The 23,898-nt window shown below is 39.5% G+C and overlaps 1 protein-coding gene across 1 annotated transcript in view; it reads right to left on the reverse strand.

Moving 5' to 3' along the window:
- The window catches only part of LOC134804308 (neurogenic locus Notch protein), a 159,501-nt gene that overhangs the window by 45,375 nt on the left and 90,228 nt on the right, over positions 1 to 23,898 (reverse strand). The window contains exon 3 of the mRNA XM_063777319.1: positions 5,004 to 5,281. Coding sequence (XP_063633389.1) covers positions 5,004 to 5,281 — 278 coding nt within the window. The remainder of the gene's footprint in view (positions 1 to 5,003; positions 5,282 to 23,898) is intronic.

Here is a 23,898-nt window from a genome sequence, read left to right on the forward strand (position 1 = left end):
TGTCCCTCCCCTTGCCTTTCAGACACACATTCGCATTTATAATATTATTTAGTAGGGATATATGGCGTTATTTATAACGCGTCACAGGCTAATGGCCTGAATTAGCTTTGTTGGTCTTTATCTGTCATTTTGACTTATGTATTTGTAAGAAAGGGATAAAACATAATGTAACTAAAACAGGCCCGTAAAGTTTTATGAATAAGGGGGATAGTCTGTACTGTATCACAGACATATTTAGTCTCTTCTGCACCTCATTGTTAACACACATTTCACTGATCGGCTAACCCCACATGATCTCTAACACCAAAGTCATAAGGTCTTCAACCGCCCACATATTTATGACCGCTGCGGCCCAGAGCGGACGTTAAATCAGAAACCTCCGAAACCAGTTTGAAATTAGAGCGTGGTTTCCTCGAGCGTTCACTGGCTAGCAGGCGCGCTGGTGTTGAAAGGGCGTATACATGGCAAGAGTTAACAGAAAATACTATATTTTAGAGAACTCCCCGGCTCCTACCAATCCAACCAATCCTATTAAATCTAAAGTCATCTAGGGGGTTTTCAGAAAAAATGGTACCATTTACTTTTTTTCGAAAAACCATCAACTTTTGGGTTAATTAGACAGAATCACGAGTACTATATATTTGAATGAGACAAAGAAAAAAACTGTCCCCAGTTTTTCATACAAAAATTTTGGATGTCCATTTTGTAACGGTCCATACAAAATGTATGTGAAAATGAGTTACAAAACTGAAATTTTTTGGTACACATTTTTTTTTAAATCGATAGTCCTCGTGATTCTGAGTGGATATAACCCAAAAGTTGATGGATTTTCGAACAAAAGTAAATGGTACACTTTTAAGTGAAAATGCCCATAGTAGGTAGCATCCAAAGTATTCAAATAGATCGGTACACCATGTACAGTCACCTGCAATAGTATGTTACACAACGAAGGCCGCAAAAATATCTGACACGATCTTATTTGTAGAGCCATAAGAGCGTGTCACATATTTTTGGGGCCTTCGAAGAGTAACATATTATTGCTGGTGACTGTACTGTACTGCTCCGGCTCGTACCAATGAGTTTTTCACAACTTATGTACGAAATATCATTTGATATTTACCAGTCGCTTTTCGGTGAAGGAAAACGTCGTGAGGAAACCGGACTAATCCCAATAAGGCCTAGTTTACCCTAAGGGTTGGAAGGTCAGATGGCAGTCGCTTTCGTAAAAACTAGTGGCTACGCCAATTCTCGGGATTAGTTGTCTAGCGGACCCCAGGGCCATGAGCCGTGACAAAAAAGCCGAGATAGCGTGATGAAGATGATGATGACTATATTTTAGAGAAAAGGGGATAACCGCTTTTCCATACAAACGTAGTTCTCATCCTCCCTGGATATTGACATTATAGAAGTTACTTTTATTAAATAAACCAATTAAATAAAACTAGGATTTGACATGAAAAGCGGTGCAAAATATGTCGCATACGCAGCAGAATGTACATGAATAGATATCGCATGGCTTGCAGGTTACAATGATGTAAAGTCGATGGTGCAGTCGCCATGAGATAAATCGGAGCGGCCAAGGTGTTCACAATATCTGAACACGCAGTCTAACGCCTAGCCCAAGACAATATAGGTGTGTTTAGATATTTGTGAGCGCCTTGGCCGCTCCGCTATATCTGTAGGCGACTGTACAAAATAGATAAATAAATATGAATGCAGAACGCCAAGAGTCACACGAAATCCGCAGAAATACAATGTGTTTTTAAAACGAGTGCGTTACTTCAATTGTATGGGAGCGCGGCGAGTTTATACTTTTGAGATGACAGACGACCATACGATACCCATGCAATGCAAACCAAGAGAGGAATGATGGATGGATGGGTCCTTGTACAAACAGCAACACTTAACTGTCCATGGGTGGACCTTATTACAATAGGCATAAAGCCCACTAATGGACAGTTAAGAGTGTGGGCGATGGTATCTTTATCAAAAAACTCGTTGACATTGATGCCAGTGTCATGGGGACTTTTGGTATTCGATATGTGTCGCTTAACTTCAAACTCGGGTAAATCCATTCGACCCTCTCAGCAAATATCTACCCTGTTACCTTTTCTTAATATCAAAATCGCCTAATCTGACAGATGGAGTTACCCGAGTTTGAAGTTAAGCGACTCATATATTCTTGTCTGTCATCTGTATTTATCATTTTGTCGTCAATAACAATATGACAGAGTTCGAACCAAACTATCTTTGCATGTGTGGCCATGTCATCATTACTGTCAAATTTCTATGAAAATATGTACATATACGTTTATAATGACTTTACTTTGTTTTATTCAATAGGGAATATTAGGCAAAGCTCTGCGTAGGTGGCACCTTTGTGGCACATACAGTAAACAAACCACATTGACACATCACACATCACGTCAATCACATGGCCTACCGCGAAACAAGAAAATCCAAATTTCGTTATCTAATCTCTCTATCACTCTTGCATATTCGAGCGATAAAGAGGCAGATAACTAAATTTCGATTTTCGCGTTTACCGGTAGGCCCTTGTTAACAAACCGCCTTGATGTATCAATGTCATATGTTATTGTCTGTGATAACTTGTAAAAAACAGTTTGTAGTATGTATAAGTTAGTCTATGAATTTACTGAGTCGGTAGTGCTGCACTCTGGCGGCAGAACATTGCAGTAATATCCCCTATTCACTTCAAGTCGGCGTAAAATTAGCTTCGGCAGACTCTTAAGGGGCCCACTGATTAACAGTCCGCCGGACGGTATCGGCCTGTCAGTTAGAACAAAATTTCGAGAGTTCAGAACAACTGACTGGCCGATACCGTCCGGCGGACTGTTAATCAGTGGGCCCCTTTATGAACTGGCATAGCACATAATAAATTCAAACTGATTGTTTAGGGTTCTGTACATCAAAAGGAAAAAATTCGGAACCCTGATAGGATCATTAATGTCTGTCACGGCTGGTTAGGATTACACAAAATTGTGTCTACATTTGGCCGTGTGTATTATTAATTATTATCGACTAAAGTATGTCACATAATCGAAACATAGCAATTACAATGATTACGCTAAAAATCTTAAAGAACATGGGAAATGATTGGATACTTTCCATTCACTTTCACTTGAGATGTAGCGAGATAACGCGTAATAATTGTCCACAGTTTTTCCTATAAATCTTCTTATCTACCATGCTTATCTTGAATGCAATTTTTTATGTATTGTTAGCCGGATTTTTGAACGTACCCTAAGTTTTGTGGTGCTATCTAAGACGGAGTTGCAAGTTTTTTTTATCTCAAAACTATTTGGCGTTCAAGGTATCTTTGTCGTAATGTATGTATGTATTACTTAAGTATACGCGAATAATATTGGCAGCATAGGTATAAATATCAATACGCAGTGTATTATTTCTTCGTGAACGAAAAATAGCTTTTCGATTCAATCGAAATTTGGTAATTCTTCAGTCAATAATTATCAATAGTATTTTTAATTCACTGACTTTAGCCAAAATAATAATACGCAGAATCGAACTGTCGCAATATTTTTTCATTGAAATTAAACTAAAGATTCAGTTATTTGAGTATTCGAGCAGTCGCAAGCTTGGTCCATAATTGGAATGGCCATATAAAGGAGCCGGCGTGGCTTTTTGTACACATTCTCTCGACTACGTCGCCAGGCTTTTGGACTTCCTTCTATTCCCACTAATAGGAACAAAACGAAGTAACTTTAGAAACCTGATTGATATTTTAAAATTAGCTTGACATATTCACATCATACACCTATGTTGTGTGAATCAATTCTTGACTTAGTTTTGATACTTTTGTTGACATCTCTTACAAGTTACCCTACCTATACCTATGTAGGTATATTAAACGTGTTATTTCGTAGTTATGAAATTGGATTTTTATCCAACTCTATCTTTTTTTCATATATGACAAATGATTTTTATTAAAAATAAACATAAAAATATAAAAACAGAAATAATAATAGGTAAATTAAATAAACATATCTATAATATACACATATTTACAAGTAAAAAATGGGAGCTAGGTCGGCGCCAGATGGTAGGTTGCCCAGAAGGCTGGTTGCATTGCCGCACTGTATGGCGATGCCAATTCGCTGGTCAAGGAAAGACCCAGCCCTCTGGTCACTCTATCTGATATTGTCTTACAAATATAATTCGTCGTAAACAATAATTCTCTTTTATCGAAATCATTTTTTCTACAGCTTTCTCGAAGCTACAACTCAAAGCCGAAGTCCAGGCAATTAAACGAGTAGACAACAGGTTTCAATTAAAAACCGCTTTCATTGTGCTCATAATTGCTTTAACATACACACTATTGGAGAAACCTGTCTTCGCGTTAGTGACTTTATTGTGAACAGATCGAAATCAAATGGCGCTCTGTTCTTCGCACGTCTATACCGTCATTAAATATATATAATCAAGTAACGTTATGAGAAAATTGGGAGCATTTCACCAGGTATCGTTTTGAACGCTACTCTTTGATTTTATCCTGAGAATGCCAGTAAGCCGAGTTTGAATACGTGACGTACGTACTATGGTACGTACCACACCATCACTCCGAAAATTGTCTGCTTAGAATTTCACTGGCCCGCAAAGTAGACTAACGACTTTTTCAAACTATATTAATTAGAGAGGGAAGGTTAGTCTACTTTGCGGGCTAGATACAGTCGCGGCGCTCCTATGCTAAGCCTTATCGTTCGTAACCCCTCTGGTGGAAGGTGGAATGTCACCAACTACAAATATAACGTCAAACTCTCATTGACGATGTGCTAAGACTCCCCACATTACAGTCTTTTGAGCGCCGGCGTCTAGTCAGAGCTATGGGAAATGGTGTCGATGCCGCCGCCGCATACCGTTGGGGCAAACGACGTTGCGTCGAATAGCAGCCATAGATTTGCCTAGACGCCGATGCTCGGGAGACGCTAGTGTAGGGTAGTAGTAGGTGTATATATCGCACTCACCAGTATACCCAGGCGGACAATCGCACTCATAGGAATGCAGCGACGTCAGCCTGCACGTAGCTCCATTCAGACACGGTGCAGAGTCACAGGCCGCTGGCACCCTGATCTCGCAGAGCGAGGCGCTGAATCCCAGTGGGCAGTCGCAGGCGAAGGAGGGTGGACCGCCGCCGGCGCCCGGGCGGACCCGGCAGCTGCCCCCGTTCTGGCAGCGGGGGCTGGACTCGCTGTGGCAGGGGTTGAGGTGCTGGCAGAACTCGCCGGCGTAGCGGGATGTGCAGCTGGAAAGAAATAAGTGAATTAGATCACTGTCTGTATCAAGGGCTAAGCATGACGTCTCATGCTAGTCTCATGCATGAAATTGGAATCAAGGACTGCGTACACAGACACAGTGGTAGTCTTAGTGCGTGTGTAGAAGTAAACTACCATAAGTAAGACTGGCATTGATAGTTATTTACTTACTAAACCAACTAAGTGGATGTCAAAGCAGAGCAAATAGTGAAGACAGTGGAACGACCATTACACCTTTTTTAAAAATTAGCAGCAAATATACTAGGTACTTTAAATTGTATTTTATTAGCTTAAGTAGCTTATGAACATCCGCTATACTATTCTTGAATTGACCTGGCCACTTACTTCTAAAATTTCTCCTATTAACCCCATCAGAATGCAATTCGATAAAACCTTTATTTTCCCTAAAAACTGTCAATTAGACTCACTTGGTTCTTTCCTTTCCGGACTCAATGAGCACTTAATCCTAAAATGTCTCCTATAACTATCAGGATGCACCACCATAAAGCCTTTATTTTAAAATAGCCAGCAAAATCGCAAAAAACTGTCAATTAGGCTCGCCCGGTCATATTTCAATAAGCGACGCCCGCGCCGTGTTGCCGCTATCTCAGTTATTTATGTGCGCGGACGCACGACCGCGCCACCGTACAAACCTGTATGACCCGCGCTATTGTGCCGGATTTTAGCTTTCTGACCAACGAGGGCCAAAGAGTCCGTCTGGACGGGAAAAGGTGGAATTTTGAGACTTAATTTTGCAGTGTAAGACATACTGTTATTTTCCTGAGTCACTTTCAAACCAACGAGAATGAGTAGGTTTTAGTCTGGCTGGACGGAAAATGTGGTATCTTTTAGGTGTGGACTCAATATAAAATTTGATTATCTGTGCATTTTTTTTTTCCTAGAATTATTAGGACTGTCGTGCGTCAAAGAGACTTCTGATCAAAATCATTGCACTAATGGTTTATCGAAGTCTAATGTAACCTAGATGACATAAATACTAAAATTTCACACAAAACACCCGTTTTTCGCTCCACGACGCCCAAACCCGATCCCCGTATCCCTACATATTTGCGAGCGTGGGTGGACGGCGTCGCCCACGCCGACCGGTCCAGCTACCCTGCCAATCAGGTAACACTATAACTCCATTGATGAACCTTATACCTTCGGAATACAGCTTAAAAATGGTCAGTTTACAGCTGCTTTATCCCTCGAGTTGCTCCGTGTAATAACACTCCATTGTTCAACCTTAAGTCTTCACAATAAGGTTTAATTCAAGTCAGTCCACAGCACCTTATCCCTAGTGTCGCTCCGTGTAATACCATGACTGTACCGCGTCTGGAACTGCAACGCGCATTCGTTGGTGCGATGATGAGCGAATACGGCTTTTTGGTTTTGGATAGCATATGTGACCTTTTCAATTAGCATAGCTGGGTTCAATAGCCGAAGTGGGGTGTGAAATATTATGCAAATACAATGTAAAGTGATCCTTTTTTAAAACGCGATTTCTTATAAAAACAACACAATTCAGAAAGACTTCAGTCCGTCCGTCAATTTTCGAAAATGCAGAATAGGTCATAACTTTATAAGTGTCTTTCACAAGCTTGGGTATCATCTCAGCTGTTATCTCAATATATTTTTTTGTGTTTTATATTAGGTTATAAATTGTATGGCGATTATCGTACCTAAGCTATGACAAAACATACTGTGACAGTAACATGATTTTTAAGCTAGTCGTCCAATATCTCGAGGACTCTTTAAATAAATAAATAGGTATTACAGATGTAGTGCATACCGCATAATTCTTTTCCATCGTATTTTCTCGGAAACGTTCGTATTTGTCATTCTACTTCAGTCACCCTCAGTAGTTTTTGTATCGAGCCTGAATGAAATAGCAAGACACGTTCGTACGTTTCCGTGAAAATACGATGGAAAATAATTATGTACCACGACTGTACTGACTAATGACAGTTATATTGCCCCAATTTGTCAAATCAAAGTGTCATTTTAGTACAAACGGATTAACTGTCATTTTTGTATGTGTGATTTAAAAATACAACAATTAAGTGGGTGGGTACTCCTACTTTCATAATAATGTTAACGCCTCAAGCAAAACCACATAATTAAGTATTGCACGATATCAGTCTGATAAATGGTATTGACTTTATTTACGTCAGCATTAACATAAAACGTGGGTTGCTGCCTTTTCGTTAGCACCGGGGGCGTGATTACGGGATATTATGAGTTATTACAGTTCAGTTAGCTGCCTACACTGTTTGTATAAGGTCCGAGTTACAGTTTGTTTAAATAAGGATCAGATCAGATCAAATTTACCTAGGATTAATACACAGCACATGCTCTGTGCGGAAAGAGAAGAGTCGCAGAATGTATTGGTTCCCTTATATGCGACTCTTCTCTTTCCGCATAGACTCTACAAATGTTTATTTTATTTGGACATTGCTATGTTAATTCTACTCAGAATCACATTTTGATCCTAATAGAAGAAATAGTGTCCCAAGATGTTTATTTCCATTCCGTTACCATACTTATCTCATGGTTTTCATAAACTATGACGGTAATGGAATGAAAGGATCGCGACACAATTTTCTCCTATTAGGATTGAAAGAACTCGTGATTCTAAGTAGAAATAATCAAAAAATTCCCTAACTTGGAAAAGAGTGAAGTGAAAAAAGGCATATTTAATGACGTGAAACCACCTATTACTGCGTCACAGCGTCAAACCAAACTTTGTCTTATTGGATCCAGTTATAAGCTAAGAACTAAACAATTCCGATGTATTGTGTCCAGTTGGAACCAGTTCACCTTACTAGACCTAGGCGAGACGCAGATTCAAATTGGTCTCATCTCAATCAGTGCAGAAGTGCGTAAGTGGTCAATTCATAGAGTGATAAGGACAGGTAGTATTTCTGTCTTTCCCATCTTAGTGCCTGGTTCGTCTTATAGGGTTATCGCTTTAACACTTAATCCCAAGAATTGACATAGAGTTAGACCAAAAAAAGTCTGCAACGATTTTGATAGCACAAGCAGTGCGTTATTTTAAACGTCAAACTTTTATGAAATCATGTCGTACTTATAAATAACACTTGCACTGCGTGTGCTATCAAAATCGTTGCAGACTTTTCTTGGTCTAACTCTAGGCAGTTTTTACAAAAGTGACCGATTTTTTATGTAAAGATTTTTTTTTCGTATATGACATCTCTATTCATTTTACTAAATCTCGTCGAGAGTATCGAATATTTTGCCCACAACCAGAATAAGACCCTCGACACCTTTCTACACGGAGCTAACTCAAGTTACTTTAGAAATTGGAAATTCGGACAAAGCTCAGCAACAGACTATAATTCTATTCAAATTCACACCCTTAACGCCTATGTCAACCAAAAAGTCGTAAGACCATCACCATATGAAGAACATATGCCTTTATAGAACTGGTAGAAAAGATACAGAGAAAAGATATACTCCTTGTACGGTGAGGGCGTCGCACGCACGCTGTCACACAGTATCTGATAAAACGTGCTTACGCAAAACATACCTTATGTTAATAGCTTTAAAGGCTTTTTGCTTTCGTTTTTTTTTTTTTGCTTCACTATAAACAATTGCGAATCGAGCACCCTTAAGTTTTCACACGAATAAATAGTAATTTAGAAAGAGTCGTTGAAATGTTTAATGCTAACTAGCAGACATGTCACGCGACTGCCTTTACCTATTGTACTGTAACATGAGCGCAGCATGACTACACGAAGTGCGAGAATCAACGAATTTAGAATAACTACTTATAATACATAGAAGTCTGACTAAAGCTCACTTTACAAGTCGAATTCGAAAGTGCGGGAATCAACGACCAAGAATAATATAGAAGTCTGACTAACTATTATGATTTATGAATTAGTATAACTGTAATACATAGAAGTCTGACTAAAGCTCAAACATTGACAAGTTGAATTCGAAAGTGCGAGAATGAACGAACAAGAATAACTATAGAAGTCTGACTAACTATTATGATTTATGATTTAGAATAACTATAATACACAAAAGTCTGACTAAAGCTCAAACATTGACAAGTTGAATTCGAAAGTGCGAGATCAACGAACAAGAATAACTATAGAAGTCTGACTAACTATTATGATTTATGAATTAGAATAACTATAATACATAGAAGTCTGACTAAAGCTCAAAGATTGAGAAGTTGAATTCGAAAGTGCGAGAATCAAAGAACATCTGATTAGCGCTCAAAAATGATCCCACGTGTATTTGCCGCGCGACTCAACTTTACCGCGCGCAGCCGGCTCGGCCACGACATTGCGCGACTTGCGACGGCGGTAGCGATAACCATAGGTTGGAGCGAGACACAGCGATCGGACCTTTCGTTCCCACCTATGGTTGTCGCTGCCGCAGTCGTGTAATGTCGTGGCCGAGCCGTGATAACGACAAATATTGTGCGACAAATAATAATGCGTAACAGTTTGTTTCTATTTGTAATTTTGACATTTGTTTGTTAGAACATTGAAAAATAAAAATATAATGGTAAATATTATGAACAAGGGAGAAATCGGGCTCGAAATACGCCTCTGCGCTGGATCATTCCTTAGCGTAGGTTCCGGATTTTGGCCAAAGAATAAAGCATTTTCGGACTAAGTTTAAACTGGATTTTCAATCATATTTCGATATGCATAAGGGTCATAATACAAAAGCATACGGTATAATAAAAAAAGAATTTCGCTCATAACTCCACCTCAGGTAGTCTGCTGCTTTTTTATATCAATTAGCGAAGATTTTGGACTTTAGTTTATTTTTGGACCGAAAAGGTTTTTGATGACAATGAAATTGTCTCGGACTTTTGAGCGATTAATGGAAAGATAAAAGGTTTAGTATTTTGGGGGGTTTTTGTGCATTTTAAATAATGAAAGCGCGAAAAATTTAGTGACCAGGGAAAAGGTACTGACTATGGTTTCTTTCACGACGAATGACAAGATGTCACCATCACAAGCATCACTAAAACGCAATTTTCTCAGATTAAGGTAATATGTAGAAAGAACGATTGCTGTATGAATGAATACATCAAAGCAGCGGTCGGCAACCCTTTAGCAGCCAAGGGCCACATAGTAGTTAACGAAGTTGACGCGGGCCGCACTTTGATAATATTTGTGATTTAGCAGACATTGTCGTTTGTAATTACATAGGTACAAAATAGTCAGGGAAGCAGGGAGGCTCGCGGGCCGCAAGCGAGAGGTTTGCGGGCCGCCTGTTGCCGACCGCTGCATCAAAGTTACACACACAGGCAAAAATAGTACGAAGGTAAGAATTCAAAAATTTAAGGCTAAAGCACACCGGCTACGTGTGCGTCGACGTGCACGTGCGCGTACGCTAAAATGTTGGAGCCGTGCACGCACACGTCACGCGAGCGGTGTGCCATCTCTCATAAGGATCTGTGTATTAACTAGTACCTATATTACCTTAAAAATTCTAAACAGTTTTATGTCAACACACTAGGTATTTGTTTATGTATGTGTGCGCCATCTTCCTACTTTGAAATACCTATTACCTACATAGGACCCATTAGGTCTTCAACTATGTATAGTCCTAGTTTTTGTGTCCTGTACAGTTACATTACAACTATGGACAAGACTCGTATCAAGAAAAACCCAAACAGATCCATATAGACGTAAGTCGTACTAAATAAAAGGCAGATACGCGGTTTTAGCTAAAGCGGTCTTCAAGATGATTAAAGTTAGTGCAGTTGAATTAGGACTTTATTATTAGTGACACGAGGTTGATTTTCCAATAAGAAATTCGATGGACATCTTCTGCCCGTGATATCTCGGTTCCTGTTACCTTTGCAGTTATTTCTTAAACATATTATAAGGGCGTAAACGCAAAGTCCTAATATTTTAATGTCAACTTTAAATTGATAATTATAGGGTGTGTTTTTGGATGAGTAGGCATACGAGATAAGCGCATGTATAAGCTGCTGGTAATATGTAACAAGATACGCTTAGTGCTTCTTAAGTTTCTTATAAAATATATATTTTTAGGGTTCAGTAACCGAAATGGGAAAATGGAACCTTTATAAAATCCTGAATGTTAAATCTCTTAGTATGAGCATTAAAAATTTAAATTAAAAAGTACAAGTATAAGAATTATCCAAAGCCCTTGCAATAATTAGTTTCTGGTTGGCAGACGGGATAAAACAAAAGACGAACATAAAATAAGCCCAGTAGCGTGCGCGTGGGCATCCCGACGTCCAAGGGGTTCAAATCTAAATGGCGTATGTGACGTCGCCACAAGCCCTTTAAGGGGTGGTCATCAAGGCTTGGAAAAAAGCCCGACATTTTGAGAACATAATCCGGTTCCGTAGAACAGAGACTTCCTTATACCAATGTTAACGGTTAAAAATGCCCCAATGACGTCTGTAGACTAAACGAACATTTTCGACTCATAAATGGGTCAGTCCATAACAGAAAAAGTAAGGGCAAATCGCCTAGCGTGGTACAGGCATGTCATGCGGAGGTATGAAAGTCATGTAACGAGAAAGATATTACGAATGAATGTGGAGGGAGGAAAGGAAAACCGAGGAAAAGGTGGATGGACTGTGTGAGAGATGATATGAAACGAACGCAAGTGAATGATGACTTGATGAGATGACGGGCGAGAGAGAGGTATGGAAGAGAAAGACATGCTAAGCTTTGCTTAGTTTGGGGCTAGGTTGATCTGTGTAAGATGTCCCCAATATTTATTATTATTATTATTATTTGTCTGTCTTTCCATATCTCGGGACCATGGGGTCCCGGACCTTTGGGAGGCGTGCGTGGGGCCGAAGCCAACAGCGCAGAGGCCCTTTAAGACAAATTAATCTAAAGGCAAGGGATACACGTGGCGGATACCATCCCCGAACGCACAATATGATACATCCGGAGATGGTCCCCGCCAGGTGCAAAGACTATTGCAGTGCAGCACTTTTGTGCTGCGATGGGAACTAAGGTCATAGGCTATAGATTTGAATGTTGGATGGACTGGATATCGGGCTATGGGAGGAGACTAGCGGACACCTGCCGTGACAATCAGTCTCAAAATTGTATGAGACAGGTGGTGACTTGCCAACTCATAGAGTGGGCCCCGCAATGGCCGCACGCACAGTGCGACAACAGGGCAACACTTTGGAGTGGCTGTAAGGTTGTCGAGAGGTGAGTCTGCGGTAGCCAGATCCCGGTAATCCGTTCAGCAGGCCGCCGGCGTTATGACATTTTACACTTCCAACCTGGAGCATAGGTCCCGCTCTTGCGACTCCACTCTGGCCGGCCAGTCAAGGCAAGCACAGAGGCGAGGGCCAGATGAAAGTGCCCTCTGGAATAGGGGTCCGCGGTGTCGCCACTCACCGTCAGCTCGCCACAAGCTGCCCCCGCGGGGTTATTATTATTATTATTATGCTGCGCCGACCCCAAGTGAATGGGACAAGGGCAAGCGAATAATTATGATGAAATGGGTCTTAAATTATGTGTATGTTTTCAAAATGGCGGGCGGTTTTCCGAGCCTTGGTGGTAATACTACGTGAGATGCCTTTATTTCTCTATGCCAACATTATGTTGTATTTTTAACTGACTTCAAAAAGGAGATAGTTAATTCGTCGAAATAAAATTATTTTTTGGTTAAAAGATCACAGTTAGCTACACAGGATGTGATGATGGGACCCAATAGAAATAAAAATCTCAAACTCGGTGTGATAACAATGAAATATAAACTTGTATTTCGCCCGTTTTCGCCATTTTTCTTTCAAAAAAGGTAAATAAGAAAATAAGACATAATGCCACATCATTCAATAATCAATAGTCAAACCCCTATAGAACCAAAGTGCATTTTATTCTACACATTCCTTAAACCCCTTTATTTGTAAAACGATAATTTCCTACAAAATCTCCCGCCACTTACGCCGTTTCGGAATCGACGCGTGCGCAAAGCTTGTACAATAAATATCTCCTCTACACTGCCACTATTTTAGTCCTAGCCTTTTGTATGCAAATTTATATTTGATTTATTATGTAGCTTCTGTAGCGCTTTATTTTTGTATTTTAACCGGTTATGGATAAAAGGATGTAGTCTCAGTTTTGTAAAAAGCAGTGCCTGCATCAATTCTTGGTATTGCCGAAATCGGAATTCGGTATTTCGGATGCAACAGCATGCAGGGGTTTTTAAGTTTTATTTGCCAATACAACAAATCATCAGGTGACAACCGAAGCTCATTAATTACGACCACATGTAGAGTCAGACTCAGATCAAGACAAGTCTGCAACGATTTTGATAGCACACGCAGTGCAAGTATTATTTTAAACATCAAACTTCTATGAAATTATGACATAACGCTTGCACTGCGTGTGCTATCAAAATCGTTGCAGACTTTTTTTGGTCTAATTCTACTATATTTTTTTCCAATTAGTGAGTTTTGGTTGTCACCGGACGAAATTATCTTACAGCAACATAGAGATGTACGCGGCAAAGGTTTGTTCAACCTTTGCCATCGTATTTTCTCCGAAACGTTCGTATTTGTCATGCTACTTCAGTCAACCTCAGTACTTTTTGTACCGAGACTGACTGAAACAGCAAGACACGTTTCCGTGAACGATGGTAAAGTATATAAACTACTGTAAATTTGACAAACTTGCATACATTTTTACACAATATCTTCTAAACATGGCTTGTAACTAATCCATTGTCCTGCTGAAACCGGTATGGTCCTTCGGACCGTAGCAGGGTTACCAACTTACCACAAACAACTTCAAAAAATTGGGATAAAATTATATTGTTAGAGCGAGTATTTTCTTTGTATAACAATCTTTAGCAACGAAAAGTAGTACTTAGAGATACGAGTATAGATAGATATATATTACGTAAATGTTCATGCCAAGCGTCCTGTAGCTAATATAAGCATGTAGATTTAAAAATAGCGTAAATTCGATTATATGGGAGCGGCTTTTTGGGGGAGGTTTCGTGTACTTGAAGAAATTCCTAGGAATTTAGGGGTAGCCCTAAGCCGGATGGTGCTTCGATCCCCTGTAAATCTCGCGATACTAGCGCGGCGCAGATAAGCCCAGTAATTGACGTTATGAAAGGCATAAACTCGGAAAAAGAATGTCCCAAGATAACCTGGCGAAATGTTATGGGAATTGTAGAGGATGCTATCTGGTTTTATCAATATTAAATCATTTTAGAAGCAGGTTAGATATTACGCGCCTTGTTGCGGAATTTAGCTGGAACTAAATTTTCATACTATAATGAACTGTCACCCTATACATGAGAATAACAGCGCCCTCTTGACAGAAGTCAAAAGATAACAGTACCCCTAGTGTACATTTCATTCGATAACGTGACGTGACGTACGCGTTTGCGCTAAGTGTCATTTTGTATGGGATTTTGAACAGCGCGCCAAGCGGGACGTTTTGGAAACTCAAAATCCCATACAAAATAGACAACGCAAACGCGAGCGCTCGTCAAGCTATCGAATGAAATACACTAGGGGTTCAGCCGGCCTAGCCAAAGTTACAATCGCTATCTCTTCGGCAACGAAAAGCTTTATGTCTCTCTATCACTCTTCCATATTAGTGCGACAGTGATCGTTGCGTTTCGATCGCTACGGAGCGTAAGCGATTGGCATCTTGGCTACGCGGCTAGGCCTGGCTTGGCTTGCATAAGCTCGGTTTCGTAAACAAAAAGTTCTAGATCACAGAGCCGGATCTGCGGTGATTGGGCGACGCCGGGGGGCGTGGCCGCGGGAGGGGACATGCGCACGCGCGCTCCGCGCAGAGCACTTGCGGAGTAAATGGAGTACGTAAGTAAGATGAATATCCTCCTATCCTATAGCACAGAATAAATAATAGTTCTAGGTACAGAAGACTCACTCTCCAACAAAACGCGACAGGTGGCGACAGCGCCACGCGCGGCTTATGGCTAGCCACCAAAATTGGTGTGGAACGGATGTACTTTTAGCTACCTGCAGCAAAGCGACGAAATCGCGGAGTGAGCCACGCCTGCCTATAGTATAGTATGATCTGTAAGATAGTTTGCAAAAATCATGTTTGACCCAAACATGTTCGGTTCGGCCGAACCTAGAGCAAAACCGAACCTGCGGTTTCGGTAAAAAAATCCGGTTTTGGTCGGACACTAGTTATAACCGCGGTCTTAAATAGCTTCATAGCGTGTCTATGACAGGTTGTCTATGACGCACGCGCAGTATGTGTAACACTGCGTTACCTACTAGCATTAGACGGCAGAACACGCTTAACCCTTTGACCGCGTCATGTCCGTGGAAAGCGTTAGACGTCATTTACCGGTCAAACTCTTTGCTAAGAGGGGACTGACGAAAAAAATGAGTTTTTATATGAATTTATATACGTTTAAACCAATGGAAAATGACATGAATAAGTCACACGGAAAGTAGACTATATTTGCAAGGGCAGACTCCAGCCAAAACATTAAAAAGTTAAAGGTGGGTTAATAGAAAAAAAACATTAAAACATATCTAATTTTCATTTATTTTCAGTTTTATATTTCATTTTAGTCCAAGTCATAAAGCAACTCATAACGCATAATACAAAGAGTCAAAAAAACTGGACAAAAACCAATTTGTAAGAAACATCACGTGCAATACAAGTAACCTAAATAATCCAAAAACCAGTATAATACGATCCCTGACTACCCATAAATGTTACTAAGGCCAAACTATGTTACACTGGTTCTGACTTAGTACCCTACACACACTAGTTATGAACGAACTCGGTAAGCTATTACAGGATCAGAGATGCATTAAAACGATCTGCATACAAATTTAAACTTTAACTTTAAGACATAAGGTTGGTTTTCGTTGAAACTAATGGATAGCCTAAGGACATGTTCGGAGCTCAGACAGTTATTGTGAAGAATGCAGATATATGTGACGTTTTCAAACTAAAGGTAACACTTTAACGCTTACCATAAGGAGGAAATTTGCTTAGTTCTTTATACGAATAACCTGTCAGACCGTCTTTATGGCAAGCGACAATGTGGTACCTTTTGCTTGAAAACGACACATATGAAGGTGTATTTATATAGGTTATGTTTTCGAAAGTCTATGAAGGTCGATCTACGCTAGTTTATACAATCGGACACGAACACAAATCCTCCGCCAAAAAGGCACTCCCATAAAATAAAAGTCACGCTAATATTTTAAAACGACTTGCTTAAACACGTATACAGAGTGGCCAAAAAATAAATGCATTCCCGTTGCCAGGGAGGTTTTGGGATTATACTGAGCAACTTTTACTATGGGACCAACTACGAAATCGCGAAAAGAAAAATTGGCTGTTTCATACATTTTGGCTGGTCTATTTTCTATGGTAGGGTCAATTTTTATATCGCGATTTCGTAGTTGTTTCCATAGTAAAAGTTGCTCAGTATAATCCCAAAACCTCCCTCGCAACGGGAATGCACTTTTTTTTCTGGCCACCGCGTATATAGCAACCCATATTTTCAATGTATACTGCCACATAACGGAGTTTTTTTTTTAATTACACTGCAGGTTAGGTTAGGTTAGGTTTGGATATAAGGTCAACTAATAGTAAGTCGTACGAATCTAGCCGCCGCCATATCGATGTTACGCTTCTCATATCATAATAGGCAATCGAGCTGTGCAAAACACAGATGTCAAATGTACGATGCGAATGAGTTACGCCGGACGAAGTCTGAAGAACGACGAGGACTGTTAATAAAAAGAATTTAAACAAAGTCACCTGTCATTCGGTCGTCCAATTATTGTACCACGTGTGTGTGTTACTCGAAACATGACAACTACGTATGGGTTTTATTAATACACCATTAACACATTTTATTGCGTACGCATCCATCAAATCGGTTAAGTTTATGGCGGTCATCTAAATTTACGACTGTAAACTCTAATTTTGGTACAAATTATACGAATATTGACCCTGTTTCTATACCAATAAGGCTTAGGAACTTTTTCCTATGGCGGTACCTTACCAATTCCACATGCTTCTACCATATACAAGATTAAAGGTATGCCTAATGAGACATAAACCATAATTTATATATGTTCCACACTTAAACAAGCCATTAAGTCTTCAATAATATACATAACGTAAAACTCTTTATTTTTCACACAAAAAATAACATAAGCAGCATAAAAAGGAAACCTACCTCTTCATTTAACTCCCCTGAACCTACCCGCACTTCATCTAACGTGAACAGAATGTCTCGATGTATAACAGGAGTTTCAATGATTTTACTAGGCTCTAAATAGTAAGTCCCGACAAGGAAAGTTTCCCCAAATAAATATGCCGTACCGCAAAATCAAGGACACATACATATCTATAGCGAAGTAAACAAAAAGACCTTCAAATAATTCAATGTTTAATATGGATCGAAACGTAACGGTTCCATTGTCGATTTATGTGCAGTTCTCTCCTCATAGTGGCAAAGTAGGTAAAGTAGTTACTTTACATAGTACCTTTTAAGCTCTAAATAGTACGTTCCCATAAGAGAACTTCCCCAAAAAATATGCCGTACGGCAAAACTGACAATACATAACCATGGTAACATAAACAAAACAAAAGGCCTCAGATTTGAATGTCGAACATGGATCGAATTGTAACGGATCCATTCTCGATTTAGGTGTAGCTATTTCCTTGTTGTGGGAAAGGCATGGGAGCTCGGAGCGCGCCGCGACCGCCCCGGGCTACCACAACGAACCCGTACTACTTGCTCTGTGTGCTTGCTTCAGTGAGAATGTATGTAAGTAACTAGTATAGCAAACTTTTTTGCCTCTCTCTCGCTCTAATATGCAAGATGCGATAGAAAAGTAGATAAGGATTTTCGATTTTTAGTTGTTGGCGGCAGGCCCTCAATAGTACAAAATAGGTGTTTTTGCCAAAAGAAAAGAAAGAAAAAATAGAGAAGAGAGGTTTAGTTGAAAAATGCTAGGCGCATCTTGCATCCAAAACCGCCTAGCATTCGTTAGCTCGTTGAATAGACGACATTCCGATGATCATAGGTTTTGTATGATGGTACAATCGGCAGCAGGAGTTGCTAAGCGGGCCAGGTATTCAAAATGATTTTGACGCGACTTTATTGTCAAGAGAATAAGAGCCTGTCAAGGTGCTGCCTGCTGCTGACTGTACTAGCTCAGTACCGGAATTAACCCGCTTTTTGTCGTTAACCCGCTCACCCGCTCCGTGAAATCGCGTCAGCTAGCGGACGCCCTTACGTCTTAAAGTTGTGACTTGTGAGGCGGTTTTCTATTATCGTAGTAAGGGCTCGAACAGCCGGCAGCGACAATTGGCAGGGCGTGCCGCTTCTCCTCGCAATCCACAGGCGCCGGTTACACTAATCATACCGTTGTGCGAGCAACCGTTGACAATGGACATGTTTTAAACCTCGTTTTTGCATTATTTTATGTGATAGTCAGCAAATGAGCAGACGAGCCGCCTGATGGCAAGCAGTCACAGACGGCCATAGACATAACGTCCCCTGCTTGCTATATGGCCACATCTCAAAATGTATGATTATTGGAAACTTAACTTTATTGTTTTTAATTAAGATTAAATCTCCAATGATCATACATTTTGAGAGGTGGCCATATAGCAGGCAGGGGACGATAAGCAACCTCGGGGGAGCCACTTATGCGTTGCCGAGCCTTGAAAACCCTGAAAACCCGCTTCTTGAACCCCATGTTGTAGAACAAAGGAAACACCTTAGACGGCAACTCACTTCGTATAGAAGTTTCCAAAACCAATTTAGCTCATGAGTATAATACTATAACGGCAGTAACTATGATCTATATCTGATATTCTCAAGCCTGACCCACAGGTCAAAACATCAAGTTCTAATCTACATTTTATCTCATATCTTTTATGCTATATGTATATCACTATGATATCATAGATTAGCATACGTTCAAGGTATATTTAAATCAGTTCAGTGGCAATGTTATAAATTTCTTGTATGAGTTATTGGTTACAATTTTAATAGGATATAGCTTTAACCAGCTTGACTTTAACAGCCATTTATTGCGTTTTAATATTAGATTGTAGATCCTTGAAGATATTGAAGATAATTATACAAGTAGTATTAGCGATGGTATGGACAATGAATTAATATAAATAACACTACCGTTTAACTCAGTTTAAGTATTATGAACTTGTGGTTAAAAGTTTTACGTGCGACTGAGTTGGACTATGTATAAGTACCTACCTAAGTAAAGTACTCGTAACAATTAAATACTAAAGAGCTAACGCAAAATTCAATTCGTAGTTTTTATAATATTCACACGGAAACTAGACTACTATAGGTATTTGCAAGGGCAGACTCCGCGACCAAAACCTTTTAACTTGGCTCGATAGAAAAAAAATACAATAATAGGTCTAATTTTCATTGAATTTCAAGTGTAGGTACCTATATCATTACCCTGTATACCATAACATTATAATTTTAGTATAAAATAGCTAGTGATGTAGCTGAGAGATCTGACGACCAAAATTTTAAACGCAAGTATATTTTCAAAGTAATTGTGGTAAAACGTTAGAACCTGCGCGATCACCAAATCTTTCGTCGCAGGTTATGCGCAGCGCGCCATATCTTTTGTTTCTTTCTAACTTCCTGGCTTTTCTAAACGTTAGATAATTAGCTTCTAAATAAAGTCAATACACATAACAATCCAATAGATGGCTGTCCATCACAGAAGGGTTCCTTATGCTTTAAGTAGAATAAGGTCCTTCCCATCTGAAATTCCAACATTAATTCTGATAAAAAGGTCCTTATTGCATATGAAACAAGGACTCTTCTCTGATGGAAGGCCACATATTGTTTCCCAATACGTTACATCAGAAATATAGTCATTACGCGGGAGTTGGATTCTGATATCTGTATCGAATTGGCCGCTTCAGGCCGTTGACCCTCCTATGTATACCGTTGTTCACCGGGTTAGCGAATATTATGTAAAAATAACTAATATAAAACTGGAGCACAGCGTGGGAAGATATATATGTGGGGTTGGAACCCTTTACCAGGCCGACATTTCAAAAATGACAATCGATTGTCAGAGTTACTCATAGAAAAGAGAAAACATGTTTGAAGAGCCGTATGTGGGAACTATATATCCCTTAGTCTTGTAAAGGGTTAAGACTGAGACCTTAGCCCTCTACTTTAAGACTCGACTCAGAACCCCTTTTTGAACAGCGCGCCTAGCGGGACGTTTTGGAAACTCAAAATCCCATAAAAAACGCGTACGTCACGTCTCGCTGTCGAATGAAATTCACACAAGGGGTACAATTTTTCAGACCAATAAATAGGTTGAAAATTTAGGTAATTTAAAATTTTTGCAGACCTTTCTGTAAAGACTTGAGACCTACTCATTTTTTTACGATACTTTTCATATAACGCATTGAGTTTACATACAATTCATGAGTTATTAGGAACACTATCATACAATAACGCCTGATAAATTGATAGTACTTTGCACCATAACGGAGTTCGGATTGAAGGTTGACACAAAATATATCATCTAAGTTTAATTATAGTTCTCTTATTTGACAATAAAATCAATGACATTCTTACTTTTCTTACTAAATAATACAAATATTGCTATTTGTCAGCAACACTCCTAACTGTACTGTACCTTATTACAAAATGCATAAGGTCCACCGATGTACAGTTAACAGTGTGGGCGATGGACCGATGGTACTATTAGGTCCGCTTGTAATAATTTGTACATAATTTACCGAACAAAATTTACCGGTCGACTGTGTCAGACTAGTCTACCAGAACAATTTTTGAGGTTATTTTTAACCGAACATGACTCCATGACTCACTGCGACAAGGTACCACGTCACACGTGTCCTATTCAGACTTGGAACCTTTTTACATAAACCAGTGTCGTGATTCCCCGATCATCAGTATGCAGCCCCGCGAGCCATGTTTACAATCTGAGACCCTGTTCTGAAGACCACTTTAAACATACAGTCGTACAAGGAAAATTAAACTTTATTGTCAGGTGTAAGGAGCAGTTGTAAATGTATTTAGATAGTTGTGGTTATACCAGTAAATTATTAGAAATTTTGAATAAAGAACGATGCTTTGTCGATTGCCAAGAAACTTGATCGATTTATGTTTAGTAATATTGTCAATTTGCATGTGAAAATATTAATAAAATCGGTTATTAATGTTATTATTGATATTAAACTAACTGGATAACCATAATCCAGTCAAATACGGCATGCGTACATTTTTTGGACAGCACTGAATACCAAAATTCGTATTAAGTACTCACAACGTTTATCCACAGATTAAAAACAAATGATATGAGACATTTTTGCGCTGTTCATAACGCAAGAAATATTATGTCACTTGATATCAGTCTGTGGCCACGCATACGAGTCACGGGCAATAAATTGGCCCAGCAAAGTCCTATAGACCGAAGACTTTTATAGAGCTTACAAAAAGGGTTATAAAGCTGTTTCTCGACTAAAGCTTATATAGCCTAGCCCTTTACAAGAGTGGGACGTGATTGGCCTTGGGCATCACTTTCAAAACCGTTTTTGCTTTATTTGACTACGATTAATATGAGTTCAAAATGCAAGGTCACTGTTGTAAATATTATAACACTCGTATAATATGTTAGTGTTGTGGAAGTTTAACTTAATTTAACTATTAAGTAGTTGAAAAGCTCCCAACTACGATCCAAATCTAATACAAATATGTTTGTTCTGAACCCCTAGTATAAATTTTATTCGATAGCGTGACGGACGTATGCTTCTGTATGGGATTTTGAACAGCGCGCCGAGCTCCGTTTTGGAAACTTAAATCTCATACAAAATGAGACGCAAACGCGTACGTCACGTCACAATATCGAATGAAATTTACATTAAACAGCGATTAAATATAAGTAGTTGTAGTTACTTCCAGAGAATCAGATAAGACATTAGAATCACACTGTATCTCATTTACCAATTGAATCATTGCCGGTGGCGCCTTATTAAAGCCGACAGTGATCATTTTCGGTCGAGAAAGTTACATTTGATTGTTATCTAACAGTAACATAGACCGATTTTAAACCTTATGTATTGGAAATAAGGTTCAAGGAACGTCAGTTAACTGTGCAATTGAGTTCACACTGTTAAGAGGGGGCTAATGTAAAATAATATTTTTATTTCTTACACGTTTTAAACAAGGGAATGCCATGAAAAAAAATCACACGGAAATTAGGCTATATTTGCAAAGTGGGTAGATAGAAAAAAATCACGAATGTTTTATTCGTTTATTTACAAAAATAACTTTATTTAGCATCACATAACTGCTGCTCTCAACTCTTACAAGTAATAAATTATACAAAGTGATATTATCATATTCTCTGTTGTATATCGTTACCCTGCATGTAGCAGTACCTATAATTTAACCGACTTCCAAATCTCAAAGAAGGAGGTTATCAATTCGGTTGTATGTGTTTTTTAGCATACAATAGCTAGTGATGTAATATATCCGAGGGACTTGACAAGCAATTTTAAACAAGAGTATGTTTTCAGTGTACGTGTGATAAAAAGTAAAACCCGCACTACGGCTTATCTTTCGCCGCAAATTCTTCATCTATAAAATTCGCCATACTTATTGTTTCCTTCTTATTTCCTGTTTCTGTTTTCTCTTCTAGTTTCCACCAAAGATGTCCGAGGATGCGCAGCGAGGGATGTGTTTGTTAAGAACCAATAAAATATCTTAATTTACCTATCCTCAGCGCAGCTCCAGTGGGCAGTATTGTATTGGTTCTTAACAAACACATCCCGCCACCCTCGCACATCTCTGGTAGTAACGCAGCCTTACGCCCCCTCTTAACAGTGTGTACAGTACTCATTCAAACAGTCAACTGATCATTTGAGCACCTTATTTCAAAGACATTAAGGTCTATTCGTGGTCAGTGAGTGTTAACCAGTAAATTGAGTGTTAAAGAGATCACTCATATCAAATTAGTTGGCAAATCAGTTGATTGCATCTATTGGGTTCAAGCAGAGCGTTGGTTAAGGCGTGAGTCTCTCGGAATATGTTGTTTTCAACGGTTTTAAGGATGACTTACATTAGAATGGTCCGGGGCCGGGCCAAGGAGTCTTTCACTTTTCCTATAGATAATAGAGATGCACCGGATATCCGGTTACTATCCGGTATCCGGCCTATTCGGCTATTATTTTACTGTCCGGCCGGACACAAGATAGTGACCTACTATCCGGCCGGATACCGGATAGTAACATTGCTTGATTTCGGAGTAAACAAATTGTATTTAAGAAACAGACACAGTCATAATCGTACTTGTTTTTTTTTTTTTTTAATTTAAACATTCCACTGACTTGCACGCGCAATCATTTAGAACCTAGAAAAGAGTCCGCGCGAACGTTCACTACGAAACAGGTCAAACCTGCAGAATGCGCACCTGAAAAACCGAAATGTAGATATAGTTCCGCTGGCCGAATATTCGGCGGCCGGATACCGGATATTCGGCGGCCGGATACCGGATATTCGGCCGATGGTGAGGCCGGATATCCGGTATCCGGTATCCGGCCAAACAACTATC

The sequence above is a fragment of the Cydia splendana genome, chromosome Z, assembly GCF_910591565.1.
Source record: "Cydia splendana chromosome Z, ilCydSple1.2, whole genome shotgun sequence".
NCBI classification, from domain to species: Eukaryota; Metazoa; Arthropoda; class Insecta; order Lepidoptera; family Tortricidae; genus Cydia; species Cydia splendana.